This window comes from Lepus europaeus, chromosome 4 (genome assembly GCF_033115175.1).
Source record: "Lepus europaeus isolate LE1 chromosome 4, mLepTim1.pri, whole genome shotgun sequence".
Taxonomy (NCBI): Eukaryota; Metazoa; Chordata; class Mammalia; order Lagomorpha; family Leporidae; genus Lepus; species Lepus europaeus.
Window position 1 is genome coordinate 36,544,559 of NC_084830.1, and position 27,130 is coordinate 36,571,688.

The following is a 27,130-nucleotide window of genomic DNA, read 5'->3' on the forward strand; positions in this document are numbered from 1 at the left end:
TTGGCAAGAAATGCTTCACATAGTTTCCACCGTCACCAAGCTCTCCTTCACACCCCACGCCCTGCTGCTATTTAAATCCCAGGCACTCCACTGGGCCACGCTCATTTTAGCCAGTGCCCAAGCTATCAGCAGAGAAGAAAGGGATAGCATGGCTCCGGGAGAGAAGGAAAGGGAGGAGGGGCCAGCCAAAAGCGCCCTCCGGAAGGTACGCACTGCCACTCTGGTTATCAACCTGGCCCGAGGCTGGCAACAGTGGGCAAATGAGAACAGCACAAGGCAAGCCCAGGAACCGTCAGGCTGGCTTCCTGGAGGGACCCAGGACCAATCCCAAGCTCCTAAACCAGTGACTTGTCCCACTTTCCCTAAGTCTCCATCCCTAAAGCCAGAGGGACATGGAGACGGACAAAGCTCCGAGGAAGCCACCGAGATCTCTCACATCAAAAGGAAAGAGGTGACCAAGACAATTGTCAGCAAGGCGTATGAGAGAGGAGGGGACATGAGCGACCTCAGCCACAGGTATGAGAAAGACAGCAACACGCCCGAGCCCGACCATCCAGAGAACGACATTGACAGAATCCTCCACAGCCATGACTCCCCGACTCGGAGGAGAAAATGTGCCAACCTGGTGTCTGAGCTGACCAAAGGCTGGAAAGAGATGGAAAAGGAGGTGCCCATGTGGAAGAGCGACAGTGTAGACACGGAGGACAGTGGCTATGGAGGGGAGACCGAGGAGAGGCCCGAGGATGGAGCACAGGTGGCTGCTGCCAGGATCAAACGTCCCTTGCCCTCTCAGTAAGTGAATGCATCCTCCCACTCCTCAAACCAGGATCATTGTTGAGCCCTGACCAACTCTGGGAACACTGTGTGAATGGCAAGTGCTGCTCCAGTTAGAACAAGAATGTCAAAGACTGGAGAATCAGTGAGTCCCAGAGGGAAAGTCTGTCCCTGGGCGGAAAGAGGTGCTAACAGCAGACATGTAACATTTGGGTCAGGGCTTCTGCTGTTTTGTTTCTCTTTTCTGTTTTGAACATTCAGGTTTTAACCTCAGCAAAGATGAAGCCATCAGAGTGGAGGGTGTTGTCTTGGGTGTATTTTTAAAGTAAATTCTATAGAGAGTAACAAATCGACTTATTTTTCTGTAGAGAAAAGTGCTTTCTGGTAGCCCAATAGGGAAAGCTTTCACTTGTCCCAAATTAGTGTGTAATATTACCCAGAAATGCATCTGCACAAATAGGGCCTATTGAGCATAGATCTCTCTGATTCTTTAAACAGGTGGAAGGTTACTGTCTAACTTGAGAGCAGGCTCTGAAGTCAAGACAGACTCATATTCAAATCCCAGTACTACCCCTAACAAGTTCTTTTTCTAAGTCAATTTCCTCATTTGTAAAATGACAGTAACAGTAGGATTTTGGGATAAGTTATATTATATTGGGAAAAATAAAAGGTTAGAGCTGCCAAGCACCTAGTCCAGTGCCTACCACATATGCTCAATATGTGAAAACTATTAACACATATGCTATGAGTTAGCAACTTTTCAAACTTTCAAAGAAGTTTGTCCTGTTTGTAAAAAGAGAATTAAAATATCAGAACCCAAAAGCATTTTACATATTAAATACACACACAGACACTCAAACTGAAACAAGAAACGCATTAGAGAAAGTTATGATATCTCATTCTACAAACACAAGGTATAAAGGAATAAGGTCACAGGTAAAAATCATTGATGTCATAATACTTGTAAACTGATTCCCTTTGGGGACAATTAGGTATATAGACATGCTTTTTAAAGTCTTATGAAATAAACAAAATTGGTTACTATATCTGACAAAGAATTTAGAGTTTGTGGTATTAAAGGTGTTTTGAAAGAATTAGAATTACTATATTGCAAGCTTTCCAGAAAAATGAGACGATAAGCTCAGATAATTATAACAAGTTGCCATACCTTTAGTGAGTGCAGTGAGTATTTTAAATGCTTTATATTTTTAATCCTCATAAACCTATAAGATAGATATTAACATATTTTTATGCATAAGAACATGAAAGCTCAGAGGGGAAGTTTATTCAGTAAGTTAGTGACAAAAATGAGACCCGAATCTGTATGCAATGTTTTGAAACCAGACATGGTACTAACTCAGAGGCAGTGCCTTAAGAGTGCGTTCATAGATTGGGATTTGCTCTCTCCTTACATTAATAATTCACTATCAAAGTCACTATTATACTAGAACATGAGAATCATAGTTCAAATTACTATATTTTGCATTTTGGAGTGTGTGTGTGTGTGTGTGTGAGCTAGAAATGGAATTAGCCCAGCAGAATAAAGGTTGAGGATACACAATGAAGATCTTTGTGCCAGCACACTTTAAACTGGCCAGAGCCACAGAGATGACAGCTGAGACCAATCCTAAATGTATAGTAGAGCCAGACTCTTCTTTGGCAATTATCTACACACTTTTCAACTATTTAATTGACACAACATTCTCCATGGGGTAGATATACCCCATATTCGAAAAATGGGAACATGAAGTGAAGAAATATGAAAGAGCCATGTATAGATTTTTTTAGCTTTAATTGTATGGCCTTGAACCCAGACATTTGGCACTGGAGCTCATCCTCTTGGTCACTAGTCTGTCTCACCCAAAAATGGACTAGCATCAGGACCCTGCTGAGGGCATGTATATGAGCATGTGAGGGAGAAGTATGTAAGTTTGAATGAGACAATTAGATTTGAATTATGGTTACTTTGGCCATACTGAGTCTCTATGTCATTAAAAAACAGATTTGAAAAAAATCCATATTTCATGGAATCATTTTGATTATTAACTATGTGAAACATGGATACAGGAGAGCTCCTTAGTTGTACACACTATAAGGCAGGGAGCCAGGATGGGTGATCCTAACCCCTTAAGATGTTAAGAGTTTGTCTCTCTGGGTTTGGGAGAGGTGGTTAAATGTCTTCTTTCCTTCCTTGGTTCCTTTCCCTCAGTCTTAAAGTACATAGGGTACCAGAATGTCGCATGCAGCAAACACAGCTCTTAATGTCAGCCGTAATCTTAGCTGTGTGCAGAGAACCTCAGCAGAAGCCTAACGGGACATTTTGCCTAATGGGACTCTAAAATACTGCCTGAGAATTGAAAGCGACATTACTGAAACACGTTTTTTTCCACCTATTTTTAATTGTAGGTACCATTCTTTCCATGTATCTGCCACTAGGGAGAAAACTACATGTCATGAATGCTTGAGTAGAAAGACAGGGTTTCATTCTTTTGTGGCTGAGTAGTACGCCATCGTGTACAATCATTATGCTTAGTGAAATGAGCCAGTCTGAAAAAGACAATGTTTTCCCTGATTTGTGGTAACTAATATACAGAGTGCAAATAAAAGTAATGTGTATGAGTGAAATCGACATTTTGAGATTTGATTATTGTTTATAGTCCTCATCTTTATACTCTTGAGGAACAGAGGTTTTTCTACTCACTACTTGTTGAATTCTTTATTTAGTGGAAGATTAAGCTTGATTATAAAGTAAATTAAAAATATGTCATTATAACAATTAAAAGGAAAATAAGAAGGAAGAGAGAAGGAGGGAGTCAGGGAGGGAGGGGGGGTTGGAAGTATCATTATGCTCTTAAAACCTTATATGAAATACATGAAATTTGATCCTTTTATATAAATAGAAAAGTAAACAAAAAGCAGAAAAAGAGTTTCTTGGAGTTAAGATGTTCCATGGATAATAGAAACAAACAAATCAAGTCTGGTTAAAAAGTATACGAATTTTTGTTAACTGGGATTTTGCTTTGAAAATGGCTTATATTTTATGTCTTATTTTTAAAAACATTTAGTCTTTTGTAGATGACTTGTTGGTCAGTTCCTTTAGACAAAGATGGGAATGCTAATAAGCATCCATCCTCTCCTTCAAGTTCTATTCCATAAACCTAATAGTTGAGCATGACAGTGCCATTTTACAGATAAGCAAACTGACATGTGCCAATGTTGAGAAACATCCAAGGGGAAGAGCTATGAACAGATGAACTTGGGAAAACTGATGCCAGAGTTTATGTTCTTAACCACTATACTAGACTGCCTCTCACAGTGGAGGACAGACTCAAGGAACAAAGCAGAGATCAAAGTGTCAGTTTAATTAATAAACCTAATAACACCCAAAGTTTAGGGTTTTGGTACAATTGTATTGGCAGACAATTGTATGACCTCCTCCTACCAATCTCCTATTCTAGAGCTTGGCACTCTTACCACGTACCCTAAGGAGTTTCAGTCTGCAAGGGAAATCACAAGCCTGAATCTCCAACCTAGTTAATAACAAAAAGCATAATTCTGACCAGAGATGTTCATTCTGCCTTTTGAATGCAGTTGCGCTACTCTTGTAAAATGTGACCCTAAAGATGCTCCCATTAATCCAAGTGGTTGTACTCCTTACGGGGAAGAGCAAGACAGTACACAGAGAACAAAAGCTCCTCAAGACTTCTCTGAGCAGCTAGAAAGAGTGGCAGGAGTTCTCTGCTTTACTGGCAGAGAAAGGTCAGTGGGCATTAATGCTACCTCTGCAGGAGGGTCTATGGAAAGGGCAACTAAAGAACTAAAGTGATCTCCACGCTCTTCATGAAGATAGACCTAGCAGCAAAGCTTGCCTGCATGCCCTCATGACATTTTGAAACTGGTGGTTCAGGCCCCTCAGAGAACGTTTTTGGTGCCAATGAACTTGCTTATGATTGAAATACACATTTTAGATATTTTATTTGCTGTGGGTTTCATTACATATTCAGCAACTTACTCATATAATGTTACTCTAAAATGACAGAATTATGATTAAACTGGTGTCCATATTCTCATCACACTATTAAAGAGTCCCATTCACATCAGAAAGCAGCACTCTCAAACATGCTATTTTTAGAGTTTACAGATAAGAAAAAAATTCCAGAATTTGTTTCAGTAAATGGAGCTAGACTTTCCAAGATAGATTGCTTATGACATTTAGTAGAATTAGCAACCTGGTAGGTCAGCGCCACAGCTCACTTGGCTAATCCTCTGCCTGTGGCGCCGGCACCCCGGGTTCTAGTCCTGGTTGGGGTGCCAGTTCTGTCCTGGTTGCTTCTCTTCCAGGCCAGCTCTCTGCTGTGGCCCAGGAGTGCAGTGGAGGATGGCCCAAAGGCTTGGGCCCTGCACCCACATGGGAGAACAGGAGAAGCACCTGGCTCCTGGCTTCGGATGGGCACAGCACACCAGCCGCAACGCGCTGGCCATAGCGGCCACTTGGGGGGGGGGGGATGAACCAACGGAAAAAGGAAGACCTTTCTCTGTCTATCTCTAACTCTGTCCAAAAAAAAAAAAAATTAGCAACCTGGTACATATCAGGACAGGGGAAATAGTTTGGTTGATTAAATGAAAATGTGTTTACTGAGTAATTAAGAAATTGGATAGGTCTAGATTCAGTATTGCTTTCCTAAATTAAAGGTAAAATGTTAGTGACTGGATATAGCTTTGTTTTCTCTCAATTTATACTAGATTGCCTTTCAAAAATTAAGTCTGGATTATTATTCACATTTTTTACTTGAAAATTAAAAAGAAAACTCAAACTAGGATAATCTGGTATTGATTCTTCTACTAAACAACCAAGAACATATTCAGGGTATAAGATTTTCTAACTCTAACTTAAACCTGATACTTTCAGAATTTTGAAAAATGGAAAAATTTTTAAAACCTGGATGTTTATAAAATAGAAAAAATTAAACACTTATTAAGGTCTATTTCCTCTTAGTTTTTTTTTTATTTTTTTATTTTTTTTTGACAGGCAGACTGGACAGTGAGAGAGAGAGACAGAGAGAAAGGTCTTCCTTTACCATTGGTTCACCCTCCAATGGCCGCTGCGGCTGGCGCGCTGCGGCTGGCACACCGTGCTGATCCAAAGCCAGGAGCCAGGTGCTTCTCCTGGTATCCCATGCAGGTGCAGGACCCAAGCACTTGGGCCATCCTCCACTGCACTCCCAGGCCACAGCAGAGAACTGGACTGGAAGAGGAGCCGGGACAGAATCCGGCACCCCGACCGTGACTAGAACCCGGTGTGCCAGTGCCGCAGGTGGAGGATTAGCCTATTGAGCCACAGCGCCGGCCTCCTCCTAGTTTTTTTTTTTTTTTTTTTTTTTATAGTCCCATTTTCTAATTCTTGCTTGTATGATAGATCCCTTTGTTTTCCTCCCCTGCTATTTTTAGGGATTATAATTTGGCAACGTAACAAATGAACATTAAGATTCAAATGGGCTTCCTTTAGAAGAGAAATAGTTCTTTTCTCTGTAGACTTATTACCAAATCAACATCCCATCCTTACTCCAAATGACATCAAGACTCAAAACTCAGGGAACCTGTTTGTAATTAAACATAGAAGAAAAAAAAAAAACTACATGAAAGAACCAGAGACCAAATAACACATAGTTTAAAGAAATTACCTCTGGATGCTAATTTGTGCATTTTCCTATTTTTTTATTCTTTAAATTGCAAAATCAATACCAATATGAAAACTCTGAAAAATAAGAAAAAAAATGTCATTTGAGTACCAACATATTTTCATTTATATATATGATACCTAATTCTTCAGTGTGGTGCATATACAATTTTTAAAGATTTATTTATTGGGGCCTGAACTGTGGTAAAATAGGTTAAACCACACCCTGCAACACTGGCTTCCCATATGGGTGCTGCTTAGAGTCTCCGCTGCTCCACTTGCAATCCAGCTCCCTGCTATTAGCCTGAGAAAGCAGAGGAAGATGGTCCACGTGTTTGGCCCCGTCACTCATGTGGGAGACCCAGAAAAATGCCTGGTTCCAGCCTGGCCCAGCCCTGGCTATTGTGACGGTTGGGGGACTTAACTAGTGGATGGAGGATCTCTTTTTCTTTCTCTGTACTCTGCCTTTCACTTTTTTTTTTTGACAGGCAGAGTTAGAAAGAGAGAGAGAGAGAGAGTTATAGACAGTGAGAGGACAGAGAGAAAGGTCTTCCTTCCGTTGGTTCACTCCCCAAATGGCTGCTATAGCAGGCACTGCGCCGATCTGAAGCCAGCAGCCAGGTGCTTCCTCCTGGCAGCAGAGGATGGCCCAAGTGCTTGGGCCCTGCACCCGCATAGGAGACCAGGGAGACCATGTGCTTCTCCTGGTCTCCTATGCGGGGCAGGGGTCCAAGGAATTGGGCCATCCTCCACTGCCCTCCCGGGCCTCAGAAGAGAGATGGACTGGAAGAGGAGCAACCAGGACTAGTACCCGGCGCCTCAACTGGGACTAGAACCCAGGGTGCTGGCGCTGCAGGCAGAGGATTAGCCAAGTGAGCCATGGCGCCAGCTCTGCCTTTCAAATAAATAAAATAAATCTTTAAAAAAATGAATAAAACTAAAGAGGGGATATGGGTATGAGATAAACGTAGTTCACAGAGAATAACTCTAGATGGTCCTGGTTTATTTATTTGAAAGGCCGACTTAGGGAGAGAGAATCTTCTGTCTGCTGGTTGACTCCCCAAATGGCACCAATGGCTGAGGCTGGGCCAGGCCAAAACCAGGAGCCTGGAACTCCATCTGAGTCTCCCATGTGAATGCAGGGACCCAAGTACTTCAGTTATCCTCTGCTGCTTACCTAGGTGTGTTAGCAGGGAATGGGATCAGAAGTGTAGCAGCTGGGTCTTGAACAGGGACTCATGGGATGTCAGCATTGCAAACCACAGATTAACCCATGCCAGGATGCTGGCCCCACATACACGTTTTATATAGTTGTCAATTGTACCATGAACTTCAATCATATTACTTTATTTTCATGAATGTTTTCTTGCTTTTTTTCATTATTAACTATTCAATAAGTACCAAAAAAAAAAACAAAAACAAAAACAAAAACAAAAAACAAAAAACAAAAACAGAGCCTGGCAGACATAACTAATAAAAGATGGAAGGGATGTTATATGAGAGGACAGAATCAGATGATATATGGGAGTTAATGAATCCCACTATTAACTACCTTCTGAAATATTTCAAATGTCTTGTCTGATGTACACCTCAGCCTCAAATTGGGGATGAGATCTGGGTTCTACTAGGATGGCCCTGGGTTTGTTATTGAAGGCTATACCTGTCACTGGTCTCCATGGTTCCAACAGGGCCAAGTGTTGTTCTTCCTTGAGAATGAGATCAAGCAATCAATATTGTGGGAGGCTAAGGAGGGGCAGTCAAAGGAGAAGGCAGTTGATGGTGAGGACCCCTATGGTTGAGAGAAATTGGTCCTATCTCAGGCTACTGAAGCTCCCAACATTTTTTCATCCACACCCAGGTACTTCAAAAAGTGCACAGGAACATGGAATTAAAATGTGTTTACTTTTTCATAATATGCATTTCCTACGAACATTTTGAAGACCCATCCTACATAAAATCCCAATTGTTTTTCTTATATTCAGCTTTTTCCCAAAAATTTTCTCATACACTTTTATCCACGTGTTACAAACAATATTAATGTTATGTGTAGCCCTGTTTCCCCAGTTCAATGCCACTGTAATAGTGAAACAGCGTTAGCAGTGCAGGACTTTTGTAAACAAAGTATTTATGCTGAAATGCTTAAAGAATTAATGAAAGTTCGCCATCTAGTGGACATGATTCCTCTTTTGAAAACAATGTTAATGCAAGTATGTATTCCTCCCTATCCACACCTGTTTGGTGGCTATATTTGGATAACCAAATTTCCGGAAATAAGTTACTATGTAGTGAGATATACCCAGATCTGATCTATTCCTATCCATTTTGAGTAACAAATTGTGAGAGTTCAGATGGCTCAGGCATGCCAGTCACCTAACATCTTGAATTCCAAGGCTGCCAGGCATGAAGTCACTTGGTGTTGGGGTGCAGAGGGGAGGGTAGGCCGCTTGTGAGCATGAGGAGTACCAATCTCTACTGGAGTTACCTGCAAAGGCAAAGAGACCTAGGGCATGACTAGGAGACTGCAGATAGAGTAATGGCAGGGAATTCTTTTTTTTTTTTTTTTTTTAAATAGGTTTTACCCATTTTAAAATCAGGCCTGCAACCTAATGACAATAACTGTTTTATAATTTCCAAGGCTGTTTTTTGTTGTTGTTTTGGCTTTTAAATAAGAATGTGTATTCCAAATTTCAAGAATACACTCACATTTGAAACACAACTCATTCACTTAACGAGTATTAGACACTGTACCTGCAAGCTGAGAGGCACTAGAGAGGATACTAGAGACAACACTGACTTTGGCCTCAGTTTTGTGTTTGGATCTTTCCTGACACTGATTTAGGGCAAGAATTCATAGTAGCTATTACCAGGCTCTGGATCCAACTTCACCTGGGTTCCATTTCCAGTTTTACCACTTAACAGTTTTGTGACTTAAAAAAAATTACTTAATCTAGCTATTCTGTTTCCTTATCTGTTAAGTGGGACTACTGGTACCTATTTCTTAGAGTAGTTGTAGAGAATATTAATGAGAAGTGCTTAGAAGAACACCAGCACACAAAGATCAATAAAGTTACTATTGCAGGCTAAAGTTTTCTAGCTGTACAACCAGATACTTTAGTTTGTGGCACATCACTGATACACAGACATACTCATTAAAACTATATTACATGAAAATCTACACGACTGAATGTTACAATGCATGTGTGGTTGTGTGATCCTTAAGCTTCAGGAAATAACTGGTTTTAGAGGTCATATAAGTAGATTCTCTAATACACTAATGTGATTCATTCTAAAACCTTATTAATATGCAATTTCAATACATACAATAGTTTGCATTAGTTTTGTGGAAGGAAGTTTTTTTTTTTCATTAGAGTGCTTAAAACATTATCATTATTCATAGAAAAAGTAACCTAGGACATATATCAAACCAAGAATAATGGTGGGACAGTATATGTGTTTTTCTTATTTTCTGTTTTTTTTATGTATCTCTTATAATGAAAAAAGATAATTAAGATTAAGACATTAAGATTTACATGCGTGGGAAGCACAAGGGGAAATCAACAGTTGGGTGTTAAAATAATGTATCTTAATTCTTCGTCTTCTCTCTCCTATAGAGCTAACAGATTTACAGAGAATCTCAACTGCAAAGCCCAACGGAAATATAGCCACGTGGGTGACTTGAAGGGGAGATGGCAACAGTGGGCTGATGAACACATCCAGTCCCAGAAACTCAATCCTTTCAGTGAGGAATTTGATTATCAGCTGGCCATGTCCACCCGCCTGCACAAAGGAGATGAGGGCTATGGCCGTCCGAAGGAGGGGAGCAAAACTGCTGAGAGGGCCAAGCGAGCTGAAGAGCACATCTACAGGGAAATTATGGACATGTGCTTCATCATCCGCACAATGGCTCGCCACAGACGAGACGGCAAGATCCAGGTGACTTTTGGAGATCTCTTTGACAGATACGTTCGTATTTCAGATAAAGTGGTGGGCATTCTCATGCGTGCCAGGAAACATGGACTGGTAGACTTCGAGGGAGAGATGCTATGGCAAGGCCGAGACGACCATGTTGTGATTACTCTACTTGAGTAGACCTTCAACAATAAAAGCCAAACGTGACCCACTAGTGTCTTCATGTTCAATGTATTAAAAATTAAAATGCAAACTGCTCTGTAACATGTTAGAGGATATTAAACAATTTTTATATGAATGAATTTTTGGCAATCTATTTCTATGAGGAAGTTTGAAGGTTGTGATAAAACAAACTAAAAGCATTCAGAAAGCCCACAAAATGTTAGTATATAACAGTAGTATTAATATTTGAATTCCCACTTACATTCCTATGCAAAAATATTTTAATATCAATTGCAGACATTATAACAAGAATTTTAAGTTAAACATTATATTCAAGAAACATGCTGACTACAGATGCAAGTTTAACAGAATATATTATAATGCTAGTATCATTTTCTATAAAAAAATTCTTATATCTGTAAAGGTAAACTTAACAATTTTTAAGAAGCTTGACTTTGTACTATTATTTTTAGTCAAAGCATCACTTACAAAACTTACATCACCTACATATATATAGAGGATTCAATAAAATGTTGAAATTCCTCTGTGGACATGGATCCCAACAGGTGTCCAGCCGTTATTAAGTCTTCATCTTTCTGCATGATTTCAGCATATCACATAAAAGACACATGACTGGTGGTCTTAGAATCAACAAAGAACATGTGCTCAATTTCACTGAAAGTAGAGCAAGGGTGAGAGGTTTAGACTTACTTGCCTTTAAAAGACTTCTTGGAGAAGTTTGTTTTTTCTCAAAACTTTAATAAGCCATGCAGCTTACATTGATGTCAATGCACAATGAAGGAGAAACATAGAAATAAAGAAAATTGGAATGTACAGTATAGAAGAATCTTATAGAATAGTGGTGAATTTAAAACAGATCTGAGACATTTTAATATTCTTCATACTCCAACCAAAAATTGTATGAAATGCTTAAAATTCATCAAACACCAATATTTGTCCTGAAAAGGTGGGGGGAAAAGCACCAGTAATACTATGATAGCAAGAACAAACAGCTTTGACACTCATATGTTAGCTTTCAACTTTTCTCCAAAGTTAAATATGCTTTATATAATCCTAAAAACAAAATGAACAAAATGTAAGATAAAAATTCCTACTGAATTCAATGAAAATGACTAAAATATCTTGTAATTATAGTACCTTAATATCTTAGTTATGTATAATCTAGGGATAGGTTTAAAATAAAATAGAGATTTAACTACTGTATGAATTACTTTTATTTCTATGTAAATTCTGTTTCAAACTGAAAGTTCTAATATCTTCTTGAAGAAGAAAATACATATATTATTTCCACACTAGAATTGTAGCATGACAAATTAATATTTCTAAGGAGAACTTCATATGATTCTCACTTCTATTACAACAGTGAAAACAATCAAAATTTAAGGACAAATGTCCTAAGAATGATTTATTTTCTATTCTTGTTTTTATACTATTTTTAGATATTCCACAATACCACTTTCTTGTGTTTGACATACAACAAAATTAATGAATGCAGCTTAACCTTGTTATATCAGAACATTTAGAAAAATGGTTTCAAAATGGTACCATCACTTTCAACTGTGAATAATAACAGTGTATGCAGGCACAGACATGAATTATTCAAAGTTCAATTTGTTTAGATTTGAGGACAAAAAAGGTCTCCTTAAAGAGCTTACATTAAAACTAACACTTTCCCAAAATCTTGGCTATATTACCAGAAATAGTTTTCTTCTAAGAAAGCACCTTCTTGGGACAGGCATTCTCTGGCAAGTATCTTGTGAGACATCATCCATCGTCATAGGAGCTGTCTTGTGATGGTGATCATTCATGGCTTGTAGAATTTTTCCTTATTGTATATTATTCTTATGTGAAATCTTTTACTATAAGATTGAATCTAAAAATATTCTCTCCTCAAACAATTATTACACTAAAAATTCTGTGATAGGAACATCTGTAGTTGAAAACCTTGGACATTTGACCAATAATAGTAATGTAATAATAATAATAATAATAATAATAAAGTATGTAGCATACAGATGGCAAGAGCTAATGAAAGTCTTCATTGATATCTTCATAACTTCCCCAAAATATATGAAATAATTAATTTTATCATATTAATTCTTAGTCCCCTATAGAAGATAGTGGACAACTGATTTCCCAAACTTTGAAATTTTCCTTCCCGAACTATCCATGAGATGTTCAAAGGGGTTTGCATGATTGATATTCAAATATACATCATATTCCATCTGTCTGAACCTCCACCCAAATATCTGATGCCTTTCAACCTCCCGTAATTGAAGGTTTATAAGTTCCTCATCCCCAAGTTTGCCTTTTCATCATTCTGTTCACTACACTATGAGGTGGGAAGTTCTGAACTCAGTTTTCCTCCTTCCTAAAATGTTGCAAAATTATTTTTGTTTCGCCTTCTGCTTTTTCTTTTCCCTTCCCAAAATCTATTTCCTTCTTTTTCTAATTACTACCCACAGGTGTAATATAAAAGTACAAGGGCTATTTCTCACACGATGTAGGCATACATCAACCAGAATCTTATATCAGAGGGAGTTCATGCTCTCGTAAGAATTGCTGTATCTTCTCTGTTACTCTGTCAAGGACTCTAAGAGATGCAGGAGACCAACTGACCTTTAGAAGCCCCCGTGGGATTCTTAGAATATCCATATTTAGTTCCCATGTCTTAGTATATGTAATATCTTATACCTTAATATCTGTTAAATTATCTAATTTAAAAATATTGCCATATGGCCTAGAGGTTTGGAGAGTACTGTGATCCACAACCTATATCTGAGTAATCTATCCACAGTCAGTGCCTCGATTTCAGGGGCATGCTGGTGTCTAACAAAGTTACTTTCTGGCCAATAAAGCCCACTCCTAAAATTTCCCTTGAGGACACGACTGAAGCAATATGAAAATATGTACTCATGATGTACTGTGCTTTTTAATTGTAAATAACTGCAAACAACCTAATATATAAAGAAAAACATCAAATGAAGTACATAAAAAAGTTTTAAGAACTGGAGTTCTTCTATGTACACATACACACATGCTGAATTATATATGTACAAGTGGTTATATATAATATATAACTGAAATATATAATCTATATTTTGAAAAGTGGGTTACCATAAATAATGAAATCAACATTCTGTAGGGATGGGTAGGAATGGACTGAGAGAAATAGAAGTGAGATATATTTCTCAGAGTATACTTGTTTGTAGAGTTTTGGTTTTTGGAAATTTTAATAAAACAATCTACACATCTCTTGCTAAATAAATGCAGATGGTTATACTCCAAATAAGTAAATTTGGTCATCAAAGGTATATGCTAAATATGCTTATTTAGTAGATGCTGCCAAAAAAAATTTTCAAAGTTGTTCTACTTCATGTGCTCTTTTAAAAAAAGCTTTGATTGGCTACTTTAATACTCTTGGGATTGCCAGTTAGTCTTGTGCCTTTTCTTCTGTGGAACTTTTTTTTTTATACTCATTTATGTATTGTGGAAGAGTCCTTCCTTAGATATGTGTATTGCAAAAGCCTTTCCCTCTTGTCAGTTACCTTTTCACTTTCATGATGCCTTTTGATGAAGTACTTGTAAGTACTCTGAATGCAGGAAATGTAATTCCCTTCGTGCTTTTTGTGTTTCACTTAAGTACTATGAAGACGGTCTTCAAAAGGTTCATGAGAAGTGCATACTATGAAAATATTATCCTCAGATTTCAAGGTTTTTTGCACAGAAAAACGTATTATGTTAGAACAGAATCTAGTAGGATAAGACAGCAAATTGAAAAAAGTCCCTGTCATAACTACATGAATTCTGCTAAAACTGAAGAACAAACATCAAATTTATGGAGAAGCATGGGTAGAAAATTAGTGAAATCCTTGATGCTTAACAAAAAGTTTATGGGGGACAATGCTGCAAAGCAATCAACAGTTTAAAAAACAGTAGAACTCATTTTAAGAAGGGATGCAACAGTATTGAAGACAAAGCCCATGGCAGTAGATCATCCACATCAGTATGCCAAGGAAAGAAAACTCTTGTTTATGCCCTATCTTAACACCATAAACATCTCAATTGATTCAACTTACATGAGTCTAAATTAAGAAGTGAAGCAAATTTTTTGGATAGGTGCCAAAACTCTTGTGCCCTGGTTAGTTGCAGCCAGGAGCACAACTTTTAATGGAAGTTTCAAATAAGTAGAATCAATATCCTAAAGCATTTCTTTGAGAGTTGGGACAGGAAATGAAACATGGCTTCACCAGCAGGATCTTGAAGACAAAGCACAATTAAGCCAACGGATACCAAGAGGTGGACGTGTTCAAAGTAAAGGTGGAACAGCAGGGGCCGGCACTGTGGTGGAGCTGGCTGGGCTGCCACTTGGGACACCAGCATCTCAAGTCCCCTCTTCAAGTCCCAGCTGCTCCAATTTCAACCCAGTTCTCTGCTAATGGCACCCAGGAAAGCAGAGGAGGATGGCTAAAGTCTTGGACCTGTGCCTTCCATGTGGGAAACCCTGATGGTGCTCCTGACTCCTGGCTTCAGCCTGTCCTGGCCCCAGATGTTATGGCCATTTGGGGGGTGAGACAGCAGATAGTTCTCTTACTGTCCCTCTGTCTGTGTAAATCCACCTTTCAAATAAATAAATAAATTTTTTTTATAAGAGGAGCAGTAAAGAATAAAGGTCACAACAATATTTTGGGGGATGCCAAGGCAGTTGTCTTTCTGAACGATGAAAGAATGGTAACATCTATCAATAACAAGCAGTGTTTCAGAAAGACAAAGTTGTAGTGGGAAAACATCTGGGAAAGTGTCCCCTGAGAGCCTCACCAAGACAATGCTCCTGCTCATTTCTCTCATCAAACAAGGGCCATTCTGTGCGTTCTGACAGGAAAGCACTAGGCATTCTTCTTACAGTCCTCATTTTGTTCCTTCTCATTTCTCTTTCTTAATCTTAAAAAAAAAAAAAACCCAAAAACACCTTTAAACAGCACTCTATTTCTTCAGTTAATAACATAAAAAAAGTGGCTGCACTGACATGGCTAAATTCTCAGCATCCTCAGTTCTTTAGGGATGAACTAAGTGGCTGATATCACCGTTACAAACTGCTGAATTTGATGGAGCACATGTTGAGAAACTTTTTATATATTTTAATTCCATTTTGCTATGATTTTTAAAAAATATTTATTTTGTTTGAAAGGCAGAGGCAGAGAGAGAGAGAGAGAGAGAGAGAGAGAGAGAGAGAGAGAGAGAGAAAGTCATCCATCCACTGGTTCACTCCCCAAATGGCTACAATGGTTGCAGCTGGGCTGATCTGAAGCCAGGAGCCAGGAGCTTCTGCCAGGTCTCCCACGTGGTGCAGGGGCCCAAGGACTTGGGCCATCTTCTACTGCTTTCCCAGGCCATAGCAGAGCTGGATCGGAAGTGGAGCAGCCAGGACTAGAACCAGCGTCCATATGGGATGCCGGCACCACAGGTGGAGGCTTTACCCGCTACACCACAGCGCCGGCCCCGCTATATTTTTTATGTTCCCTTACATACATGCCTATGCCAAGGTCATAAAGATACTCTCTTTACATTTAAACTAATGGCTTTATTGTTTCACTTTTCACAATTAGATCTAAAAATTAAATTTTTAATTTTACCTTTGGTTTCAATTGAATCAAGATTTTGTGTTCCAGAAATCCATTTATTCCAGCACCATTTAGTAAAAGGTCATCGTCTCTACTGAGTAGTCGTGTCAACTTTTTAAAAAAACAGTTAAGTTTCTGGACATTGACTCAGTACCATTTTTTTTTTGCAAATCAGCTTTTTAATATATCAAAATATCTGATATTGAAGACCATGCTCTTATTCTTCAATGCTACCTTGGATATTCCTTGTCTTTATATTTCCAAATAAATTCCAGAATCAGCTTAGTTCCCACAAATAAGGCTGGGTGAGATTTTGATTGTTAATCCTGAATATGGAACTACCTTAATACTGAAGTCTTCTGTTACATATCTGATATTTTTAATGGTAATATTACAAATGGTAATATTTTAATTTTTGTTTATTTTGTGTTTGTACATATAACATGACAGGAGGTTTTGTACTATTTTTTTTTCTGAATATTGAATTTATATTCAGTGACCTTGCTAAATTAAGTTTTACTCTTTCAGAATTTGTTATCCACAATCATATTGTATACAAATAACATTTAAATGTCTTTTCAGTCCTAATGCTTGTTCCTTTTCTCCAGAAAAATGCTGAAGGGAAGCAGTAACAGCAGTTAACACTGTTTTTTGACCTCTGGGAGCTATCAATATCACTCACCATTAAATAAGTTTTCTACGGATTTTTTTTTTAAGATTTTTATTTTCTAATTTTATTTGAAAGGCAGAGTTAGACAGAGAGGTAGAGACACAGAGAGAGAGAGGTCTTCCATCAGTTGGCACACTCCCCAAATGGCCACAATGACCAGGGCTGGGCCAGGAGCTTCTTCCGGGTCTCCCACTTGAATGCAGGAGCCCAAACTCTTGGGCCATCCTCTACTACTTTCCCAGGTGCATTAGCAGGAAGCTGGATTGGAAGTAGAGCAGCCGGGACTTGAACCAGCACATGAAATGCCAGCGCTGCAGGCAGGGGCTTTAACCCACTACACCACAGTGCTAGACCTTCAAGGATTTTTTAAAACAGATTAAGGAAGACTTCTTTCTTTTTCAGTTTGCTTAATTATCATAAACATGTTCTAAAATTAACCAAATGGTTATTTTGCTTCTATAGAGGCAATAATTAAAATTTCCTTTGACCATTAATGTGATAAACACAATTTAAAGATACTAACTACTGTAACTTTCCTATAATAACCTCAATTTGATTACACAGTACTACTTTTTTATGTATTGAATTTCATTCGTAATTACTTTTATTTGGGGTGTTGCTCTTGCAAGAGGTACAATTTTATTACTATTTTCATTTTATGCACTTTTTAATTTTATTGATTGTGCACATATCATTTATTTCCATCTTCTCTGAATACCTTAAGATTTGCTGCTGTTCTAGTTCATTCTTTCTTTCAGATTTTTTTATATGAAAGGCAGAGATACAAAGAGAGGGCTCTCCTATCTGCTGGTTCACTCCTCAAATGGTTCCAGCGGCTAGAGCTGGACCAGGATGAAGTCAGGAGCCTGAAATTCCATCAGGGTCTCCCAAGAGGGTAGCAGGAATCCAAGTACCTGGGCCAACACTGCCTCCCAAGCACATTAGCAGAAAGCTGGGGTGGAAGCATGGATTAGCTGGGACTTGAACTGGGTACTCAAATACGAGAAGTGGGTGTCCTAAGTGCAGTTAACTTACTGAGCTACAACACTTGCCCCTGTTCTTCCACCTTGTGGAGATGAAGCTTACAGCCTTTCCTTCAGCCTGCCAGTATTACTGCAACACAAACATCTGTCTCAAGAACTCTCTTTGTAGGTGTGAATTTAATACAGGGGTTTAAGATGTTGCTTGGGACACCTGTGTACATATCAGGCAGGTGGGCTCTGAGTCTCAGGTCTGCTTCTGAGTTCGGCACCCTGGGAAGTAGCAGATGATGACTCAAATAGTCAAGTTACTTTCATCCATGTGAGAGACTCAGATTGAATTCCAGGATCCTGATTTTGGACTGGTTGAGCCCTAGATGTTGTAGGTATTTGGTGAATGAACCACCAGATTAAAGATTCTCTGTGTCTTCCAAATAAAATGGAAAGATATTTAAAAAACATATTTTTAAAGAATGCTCTTTGGATCTAATTTATTATTTCTTTATCCATTGGTTATAGGTTCACATCTACCTCTATGAATTTTTTTTAATTTATCTGAAAGGCAGAGCTAGAGTAAGAGAGGGAGGGACAGATCTTCCATTAGCCAGTTTACTCCTAAATGGCCACAACAGTTGGAGCTGGGCCAGGCCAAAGCCAGGAGCCCACATCTCCATCTGAATCTCCCATGTGGGTAACAGAGGCCCTAGTACTTGGGCCATCTTCTGCTGCTTTCCCAAGCACATTAGCAGGGAGCTGGATTTGTAAAACCTTTTTATCTTTAAAAATGGAATATGAAATACCCCAATTTCCTTTCCAATTTCTACATCATACTATAATAGTGTCTATGACTAACTTCATTTTGCCATCTGTTACTTGTGTCTTCTGTGTATACTGCCCATCTTGATGGACCATATATCCAAGTGCTTAAGTCAAAAACTTGAGCACTTACCTTAGCTCTTCCTCAGTGACATCCAATCAATAATCAATTTCTAATAATCCTCATCCCCAAATCTCCTTCAAATCCATGCCTTCTTCCTTATCACCATTACTACTATTCTTATCAAACCTTCTTCATCTTTTCTCTGGACTTTATATAGGCTTGCTTATCATTCTTCTCAGCTGTAGTTTTTCCTCTACTAATCCATTTTTCCTAGAGATTTTCCTGAAGTACAGACTTGATCATGTCAAACTTTCATTTAAATGTTCTTAATTGCTCCAATGAGATTAAAAATATAGAAATTCCTTGATATTGCAAACAACAAAATTCTTTGTGATGTAAGGCTCATCTTATGTTCTTTCCATCAAAAGTAAAAACAGCAGACTTTAAATACATCATTCTATAAACTGGTGCTCCTTCTACTTGATACAATTGTCCATCACTACTACTGCCACCGTCATAACCACCACCACCAAAATGCAGGTTAACAAGAAGCATTTTTTAAAAACCTAAATCATAATGGTATACTGATTTGATTATTCAATAAATCCAAACTCAGATATATTTGTATATTTAATTTTATTTGAAATATAGCACTATGACCTTATTGTAGCTGAAATCCATTACAGGATTTTTTTTAATGATTAATCATCTCCACAAAGACAATAATACTGCTGTGGAAGACCAAGGGTGGGGGGGAGGAAGAACTGATAAATTTATTTACAATTCCCTATGTTGTAAACATTTAATCTATATGCTGTTACTAACTTGTTATGAGAGTTTTACATAGACAAGAATATGATGCCCTGTATTTCTATTTGTATTCAGCAATAGCATATTATAACAGAACATCAGATGTTCTTTTCCATTAGCATTATGTTTTCTTTAGATAATTATAGCTAAATTCTCAAAAGAACTAAATATATTCAAATGCTATACAACTAAAACTAATTAAGCCAACATATTTGGCTTATAATATCATTTTAAGAATAATTTAAAGTGCTATAAGCAATCTGGCAATCAACATTTTCTATAAGAACAAAACTACCTTTAAACATTAATTTACAACATATACAATGTTTATCTGGAATAGCTGAAATTTCAGCACAAAGTCACTGTCAACGTGGATAACAGCAGGATTTTCTTTTTTTGCATAACATGAAGCTTTGAAATTTAACTGAAGAATTATTGCACAATGGCTTATCTACTGATTTCCTACAAAAGAGGATAAGAACTACAATGTATTCTATCTTTTCTTTTTTTTTGAGGTCACTTGACAGTAAGTTTGCATATTCAACAAGTCTACTGAGTTACAATATTGTTTACTATAATCATTGCCCTTTTATAAGAGCAAATGCTAATGGTAATTAATAACATACCACTCAAAAAAAAAAAAAACACAAGATTTTGTTTTCCTTTTGAACAGGAATAACCTAAATTTTGGGAATTGGTGTGCAACAAGGCTAAAACAACAAAACTATAAAATAGTATACTTGACACAGTATGTTGAAGAAATATGCATGTTTCATAGTTTTGTACTTATGATAATGCCCTACACTAAGCTACAGTATGTAAATATTTTCTTAATATATTAAAACCAATAGAATCATTAAGTTCTCATTCTCCTTTGTCACTTTATAACTCTTTATCAGATAATTCAATGATGAAAGCATGTGCCCAAACCTGCAGATCTTGTGCACTGTGTGGTCTGTCCTCCTCAAATCTCATTTTTAATAAAATGAAACTGAGAATATCTGCAAAATTAATAAAGAGAATGCTGTAGTGTAAATCAAAACTCTACAACTCAGTAGTTACAGAATACATATTATTTTGGCATGTGGCTTTTCTTTCCCAAAATGGGCATGTACAAATGTTACCTTTACCAACCTCACAGACACACAAGTATCTGGATTTCATGTCCTCAAACTCCCAATTAGACTGCTCTAGTCAAATAATTAAAACAAAACAAAACAACAAAAGAGGTTCAACAAAAGAGCACCATCCTATTAGGAGACTACGCTAACATGAATTGAAAATGAGGTGGTCACTATGATCAAAATACTGCCAAATTTCTTAAAAAACCCAAACCAGTAGACTACACAGAACCAGGCCATGGTCTAACCTTAAAGAACTCTGGAACACAAACATGATTTGAAAATAACACCAAAATTATAGCAATAAAAAAAGGTGATGCAGACTAATTTTAAAGCACAAGTGACATGTTACATTGTATTGCTTCATGAACTTTCCAAACGATGCTTGTCCACATCAGGTTTGGGCCATTATCCTGCTAAGACAGAGAACACTGCATTTATTCAAAAGCCCAGATCTCAATGTCCTGGATAAAGAAATCTTCCTTCTTTGAAAGTGTACGATTTCCAAATGTTTTACAAGAATGGCTTCTTCCATGGTAGAGATCTCCATCAAGCCAAAGGGCAAATTCTCCTCTGTAATACAAAAAACCAACAATCTCTTAATACTTACATCCTTAACTGTAAAATTATTAATGCCTCCAACCCCTTCCTTACTCCTTTCCATATTAAAATAAAATTTTTTGTTCCTATCCCATTATAAAGTTACAGAATAGGTACAAAGTGAGTTCTTTAAATTTGACTTCATAAACAGTTTTGAGACAGATGTTACTCTATTATTCTTTCCCTTTTTATTGCAAGTTTCTTTTTGTTCTATGATTTTAACAAGGCTTTCTCAAAGGTATGAAAACTCTAAATCATTTACTAACTTTTTTAAAAGATAGACTGATATATTTGAAAGGCTGAGTGAATGAGAGAAGGTGTTTGCAGGGAGGAAAGAGGTACCATCCACTGGTTGACTTCCCAGATGGCCACAAAGTATAGGGCTGGGCCGGGCCAAAACTATGTGCTCCAGCTAGGTCTTCCAAATGTATGGCAGGAACCCACAGGTAGGCCATCTTCTGCTGCTTTCCCAGGCACATACAGCAGGGAGATTCATCAGAAGCACAGCAGTCAGGACTTGAACTTACACTCAGCTATGAGATGCCAGTTCACAAGTGGCAGCTTAACCTGCTGTGCTTCAATACTCCAAATAATTTAAAACAAAATATAAGGTTAATGTTAAGGACCTGCTTTAGTAAGGTTCATGTTGCTTTGAGATATTTAGTGGAAATAATCTTTTTACATCTTTAAATTCAATTTTCTATAAGCTTTTTATTCAAAAATTTTTATTTTAATTTATTTGAAAGGCAAAGATAGATAGTGAGAGAAAGAGGGACAGGGACACACACACACACACATCTTTTATCTGCTGGTTCACTCTCCAAATGCCTACAACGGCTGGGCTCAAACCCAGACACTCCAATATGGTCAAAGCCAGGAGCCTAGAATTCAGTGTGGGTCTCCTATGTGGGTGGCAGGTACTCAACAACTTGAGCTATCACCTGCTGTCTCCTATGGCACATAAAGTAGGAAGCTGGAACTGAAAGCAGAGTTGCGGATTGAATCAGGCACTCTGTGGGCATCCCAAGCAGTGTCTTAAGCAGTATACCACATACCCATGCCTGCAAAGAATTTTATTACTAAAAATGCATCATTGTTATGAGTAACTAGTTTATTTTTTTCAACACACTAAGCTTTATGAAAACAATTCTTCCTGGGTAGGAACTGATTAGCCAAAGGGGGGGGGGGGGGGGAAGCAGGGCTGGCACCATGGCGCCCTAGGTTAATCCTCCACCTGCGGCACCGGCATCCCATATGGGCCAGGTTCTAGTCCTGGTTGCTCCTCTTCCAGTCCAGCTGTGGCCTGGGAAGGCAGTGGAGGATGGCTCAAGTGGGAGACCAGGAAGAAGCACCTGGCTCCTGGCTTCAGATTGGCGTAGCTCTGGCCATTGCGGCTATTTGGGGAGTGAACCAATGGAAGGAAGACCTTTCTCTCTGTCTCTCTCACTGTCTGTAACTCTACCTGTCAAATTAAAAAAAAAAAAGCAAAAAAAAAAAAAAAAAAAAACACAAACAAAAAAAACACCAAACAAAACCAGTTTGAAAAGACTTTGATTTTTTTAAAGTTCCTTTCATTCCATTATCTATGAATATTTTAAAATAAATTTCTTTTCATTTATTTATTTGAAGAGCTGAGCAACAGAAAAAGAAAAAGTGATAGATGGGGAACAGCAGAGGGCATAGCCAGGCAAAAGCTAGGAGTCTTATCTCAATCTGCTCTCTCACATGGGCGGAAAGAATCAAAGTACTTGAATCATCACCTGCTGTCTCCCAGGCACATCAGCTGGAAGCTGGACTGGAAGTAGAAGCAAGACTCGCTCCCATGCATTAAGATATGGTATGCTGGTATCCCAAGTAGTGGCTTTACTAACTGCCCCACAACACCTGTCCCCATAAAAGACTTTAAATGGATAAAGATGTAATTTTGAGATGCTTTACACAGAATATTTATCAAGTCTTTATCTCAGATTCTTTATCAAGCAGAGGTACCAAAATCAGTGGAAGCAAGGTGTAGTAGGAACTTAAAAGATAGATAAAAATCTAACTTATCTAACAGTAATACATAACCTTGGAAAGTTATGATATAAAACAGGTTATGAAAGAATTTCTTTTTACCTAACAGAAGAGAGGAGGAGGCAAAGACTAATACCTAAGATAGATCTATCCCTTGGAAAATTTCTAAGCTCTCCTTGGGATTTCAAGGCAGCAGGACTCAGATCTTAGAAGGAGATTTACAAATACATGGATAGGGAACTGGCATTTGGCTCAGTGGTTAAATCATCACTTAGGAAGCTCACCTCCTAGTTAGGAGTGGCTGCATTTGAGTCTCAACTCTACTTCCAATTCCAGCTTCCTGCTAATGTATGCTGTGAGACAGCATGTGATGGCACAAGTATGAGGTCCCTGCCACCCACCTGGGAGAAACAGACTGAGACCTGGCTCCTGACTTGGGCCTGTCCCGGTCCCAGCTGTTGTAGGCATCTAGAGATTAAACTGGGAATGGAAGCTCTCTTTCTCTGCCTTTCAAATAAATAAATGCAAAGTTTTTCAGTGTTTTCTATATCAAAAGAATAAAATTACCAACTGATTCATTGTTATAAACAAAACAAACAAGTAAACCAAAAAAACCTGAAGGCTCAGTGGGTCAGTAAATTTTTAGTAAGAAAATAAATGAATATATTCTCTAAAATATCAAATCAAAAAATCCGAGTAGAATAACCTGAGAACAATTTTACCAATTTCTTTTTTTTTTTTTTTTTTTTTAATTTTTGACAGGCAGAGTGGACAGTGAGAGAGAGACAGAGAGAAAGGTCTTCCTTTTGCCGTTGGTTCACCCTCCAATGGCCGCCGCGGTAGCGCGCTGCGGCCGGTGCACCGCGCTGTTCCGATGGCAGGAGCCAGGTGCTTATCCTGGTCTCCCATGGGGTGCAGAGCCCAAACACTTGGGCCATCCTCCACTGCACTCCCTGGCCACAGCAGAGAGCTGGCCTGGAAGAGGGGCAACCGGGACAGGATCGGTGCCCCGACCGGGACTAGAACCCGGTGTGCCGGCGCCGCAAGGCGGAGGATTAGCCTGTTGAGCCACGGCGCCGGCCAATTTTACCAATTTCTATAAATTGGAAGAAATAGCACATCGCCATGATGATTTGAAAATCTGAGAAGTTCAAATGTATGGGGGGTAATTACAAGTATCAAAAAGTCACTGTATTCTAATGAAGAAGATGAGCTTATAATGAAAAGTGAACCAATAGCATTTTAAAATGAAGAAACAAATACTATAAATAGTTTCAAATACTTACTTGGACATTTCCTGTAAAATATACTTTTTATGTCATAATCAATGTTTGGATTCTTATATTGAAACTTTCAAAAAGTAACTGATTTTTGTCAATATTTCATATTTTTTTAGGTTTATTAAAAAAAAACTCACGGCATGGTGAGATGTTGAAGAGACTTACCCTCCACCACCAAAAGCTAGTGAATCCATGTCTCCTTTGATAAAAAACATATTATCTCCTGTCCACTTAAAGACCTATATAAATGAAAAAAAAAAGCTTTTAAATATATAGATGAAAATGGTCACTATACAGAATTAGTTCCCCAAAACCCAAAAGAGTTAACAAAATCTAGACAATAGTGTGGATGACAACAGTAACACAAAATGTTTGACATCGGGGGCAAGTGTTTGGCCTGGCAATTAAGATGGTGGTGAGGACACCTGAATGTCATATCAAAGCAACTGGATTGGAGTCGGGACTATTCTCTGATTCCAGCTTTCTGCTAATGAAGACTCTGCAAGGTAGCAGGTGATGGCTCAAAAGTGGCTGAGTCCCTGCCATCCCTATGGCAGACCTGAAATGTGTCTCCAGCTCCAGGCTTTAGGCAAGCCGAGCCTTGGCCACTATGGGCAATGGAAAGTGAGCCAGCAAGTGGAAGCTGTCTTCTGCCTCTCAGATAAATATAATAAATACATACTTTTTTTTAAAACTTGGCATAAAATTGTCTAGAACTTTGGGTTTCAGTGTTTCTATGATTAAATTTAAAAGCATAAGCCATCATCCTACAATCTCATCTTCAATTCCTGTTCCTCAAATCTGTTCTTATTCTGTAGGTATCAAAAGTTGGATGGTTAATGCAGGAAGCAAAAAACCACTTACTGATCACTGAAAAGCTAGTAACTTTTATATTAACACAACACACTGATTTACACTTATTTGATGTAATGCCAAAGGATTATCTTTAAGTATAGATTTGTTGATCACTGTTCTCCGATAATACATACCAATGTGTGTATTTATGATTTTCAGTTTCTTCAAAGAACAGAAAACTTAATAACAAATAAGAAACTCAAGGGCAAATTTGGATATTCTTAAATATTTCTCAAACCTTTTATGGATTTTTACCTAAACTTAATATAATAGTAATTTCTAGTCCTTCACCTTCATCAAGATTTTTAGAGTATTCATTACAGTTTTTTTTATCTATATGTATCTCATAAATACAACGTTAGAAACATGGTAATTCTTCCCACTGTACCTGCCCTCCCACCCACTCTCCCACCGCTCTTCCTCCTCCCTCTCCTGTTTAGTCCAAGAAAGAAAATGAAAAAGAAAAGGAAAAGGAAAAAGAAAAAAAAAAAAAAACAAAACTAAGAAAACTGTTCAATAGACTAGACAAGGGCTATTCAATATTATTGCTTCTGGAAGGTGATTTTGCTTTTTCTCCCCTCCCCCACCTCCCCTCTTCTGTCCTTTTAGAAACTTAATTATCTTTAAAGAAGAGTCCAAGAGTGATACATCTTTTGAGAGCTCTCAGACATAACTATAACTTATGAGACATAATAACACCCTCCATTTAATACATGAAAAGGAAGTGATTCTTGAGAACAAGTTTTACAATTAAGTCGCAAGACATAACTCTTCGGGGGCAGAGGTCCTGCATGGGAAGTTAGTGCACAGTAACTCTTGTTTATTTAACAAATAACACTCTTATGTATGATATCAGTAATTACCCAAGTCTCTTGACATGAGCTGCCTTGACTATGGAAGCCTTTTGGATCCACTAGCTCGACAAGTCCATAAGCAAAGTTGAAGTTCTCTCCTCCCTTCAGAAAAAAGTACATCCTTCTTTGGTGGACATTTCTTTCGTCTCACTCACAGAGGTCCTTTATGTGGAACATTTTCTTGCAAGAATGTCTTAGCTTTGCATGCCTGAAATGCTCCCCTGGGCTTTTCAGCCAGACCAGAATGCCTTAAGAGCTGACTCTGAGGTCAGAGTGCTATTTAAAGTGATCATCCTTCTATGAGTCTGCTGTATGGACTGCTTCCCATGTTGGAGCCTTCACTCCTTTTTAATTCTATTATCATTTCCAAACACTTAGTCCTACTTATTTGATCACTTTAACACTTGATCCTATCCATATGGTCACTTTATCACTTAATCCTATATATTTGATCTCTATAACACTTAAACTGCTATTTTTTTTTTTTTTTGACAGGCAGAGTGGACAGTGAGAGAGAGAGAGACAGACAGAAAGGTCTTCCTTTGCCGTTGGTTCACCCTCCAATGGCCGCCGCGGCCGGTGCACTGTGGCCGGCGCACCGCACTGATCTGAAGGCAGGAGCCAGGTGCTTATCCTGGTCTCCCATGGGTTGCTATTTTACCAGCCAGCTTAAAGGAATTTGAGGTCTCATGGCAAGTCATTAAGCTGTACCCTTAGAATTAAGTACTTAGGAATGTATGCAGGACTATACTGCTTTTGCATTTACAAACTTCATACATTTCATAAACACAACTTTAGGATCTTGGTAATTCTTCCCACGTGCCTGCCTTCCCAACCACACTCCCACCTCCATCCTCTTCCTTTTCTTATTCACATTCTTATTGTTCACTAAGATCTATTTTC

At 38.3% G+C, this 27,130-nt stretch overlaps 2 protein-coding genes across 7 annotated transcripts in view; one reads left to right on the plus strand and one right to left on the minus strand.

The window, feature by feature from the left end:
- The first annotated feature begins 119 nt into the window (after positions 1–119).
- On the plus strand, positions 120–10,662 carry ABRA (actin binding Rho activating protein). Its single transcript, XM_062189477.1, has 2 exons — positions 120–792; positions 10,063–10,662. The coding sequence occupies exons 1-2, from the start codon at positions 149–151 to the stop codon at positions 10,538–10,540; spliced, it is 1,122 nt and encodes a 373-aa protein (XP_062045461.1). The 5' UTR covers positions 120–148; the 3' UTR covers positions 10,541–10,662.
- Positions 10,663–19,322: 8,660 nt separating this feature from the next.
- Positions 19,323–27,130, minus strand: part of OXR1 (oxidation resistance 1) — a 485,930-nt gene continuing 478,122 nt past the window's right edge. For all 6 annotated transcript variants that reach the window (XM_062188116.1, XM_062188113.1, XM_062188114.1 and 3 more), the window contains 2 exons: positions 24,684–24,757; positions 19,323–21,198 (listed from right to left, as the gene is read on the minus strand). In XM_062188116.1, coding sequence (XP_062044100.1) covers positions 21,063–21,198; positions 24,684–24,757 — 210 coding nt within the window. In that variant the 3' untranslated portion in view covers positions 19,323–21,062. The remainder of the gene's footprint in view (positions 21,199–24,683; positions 24,758–27,130) is intronic.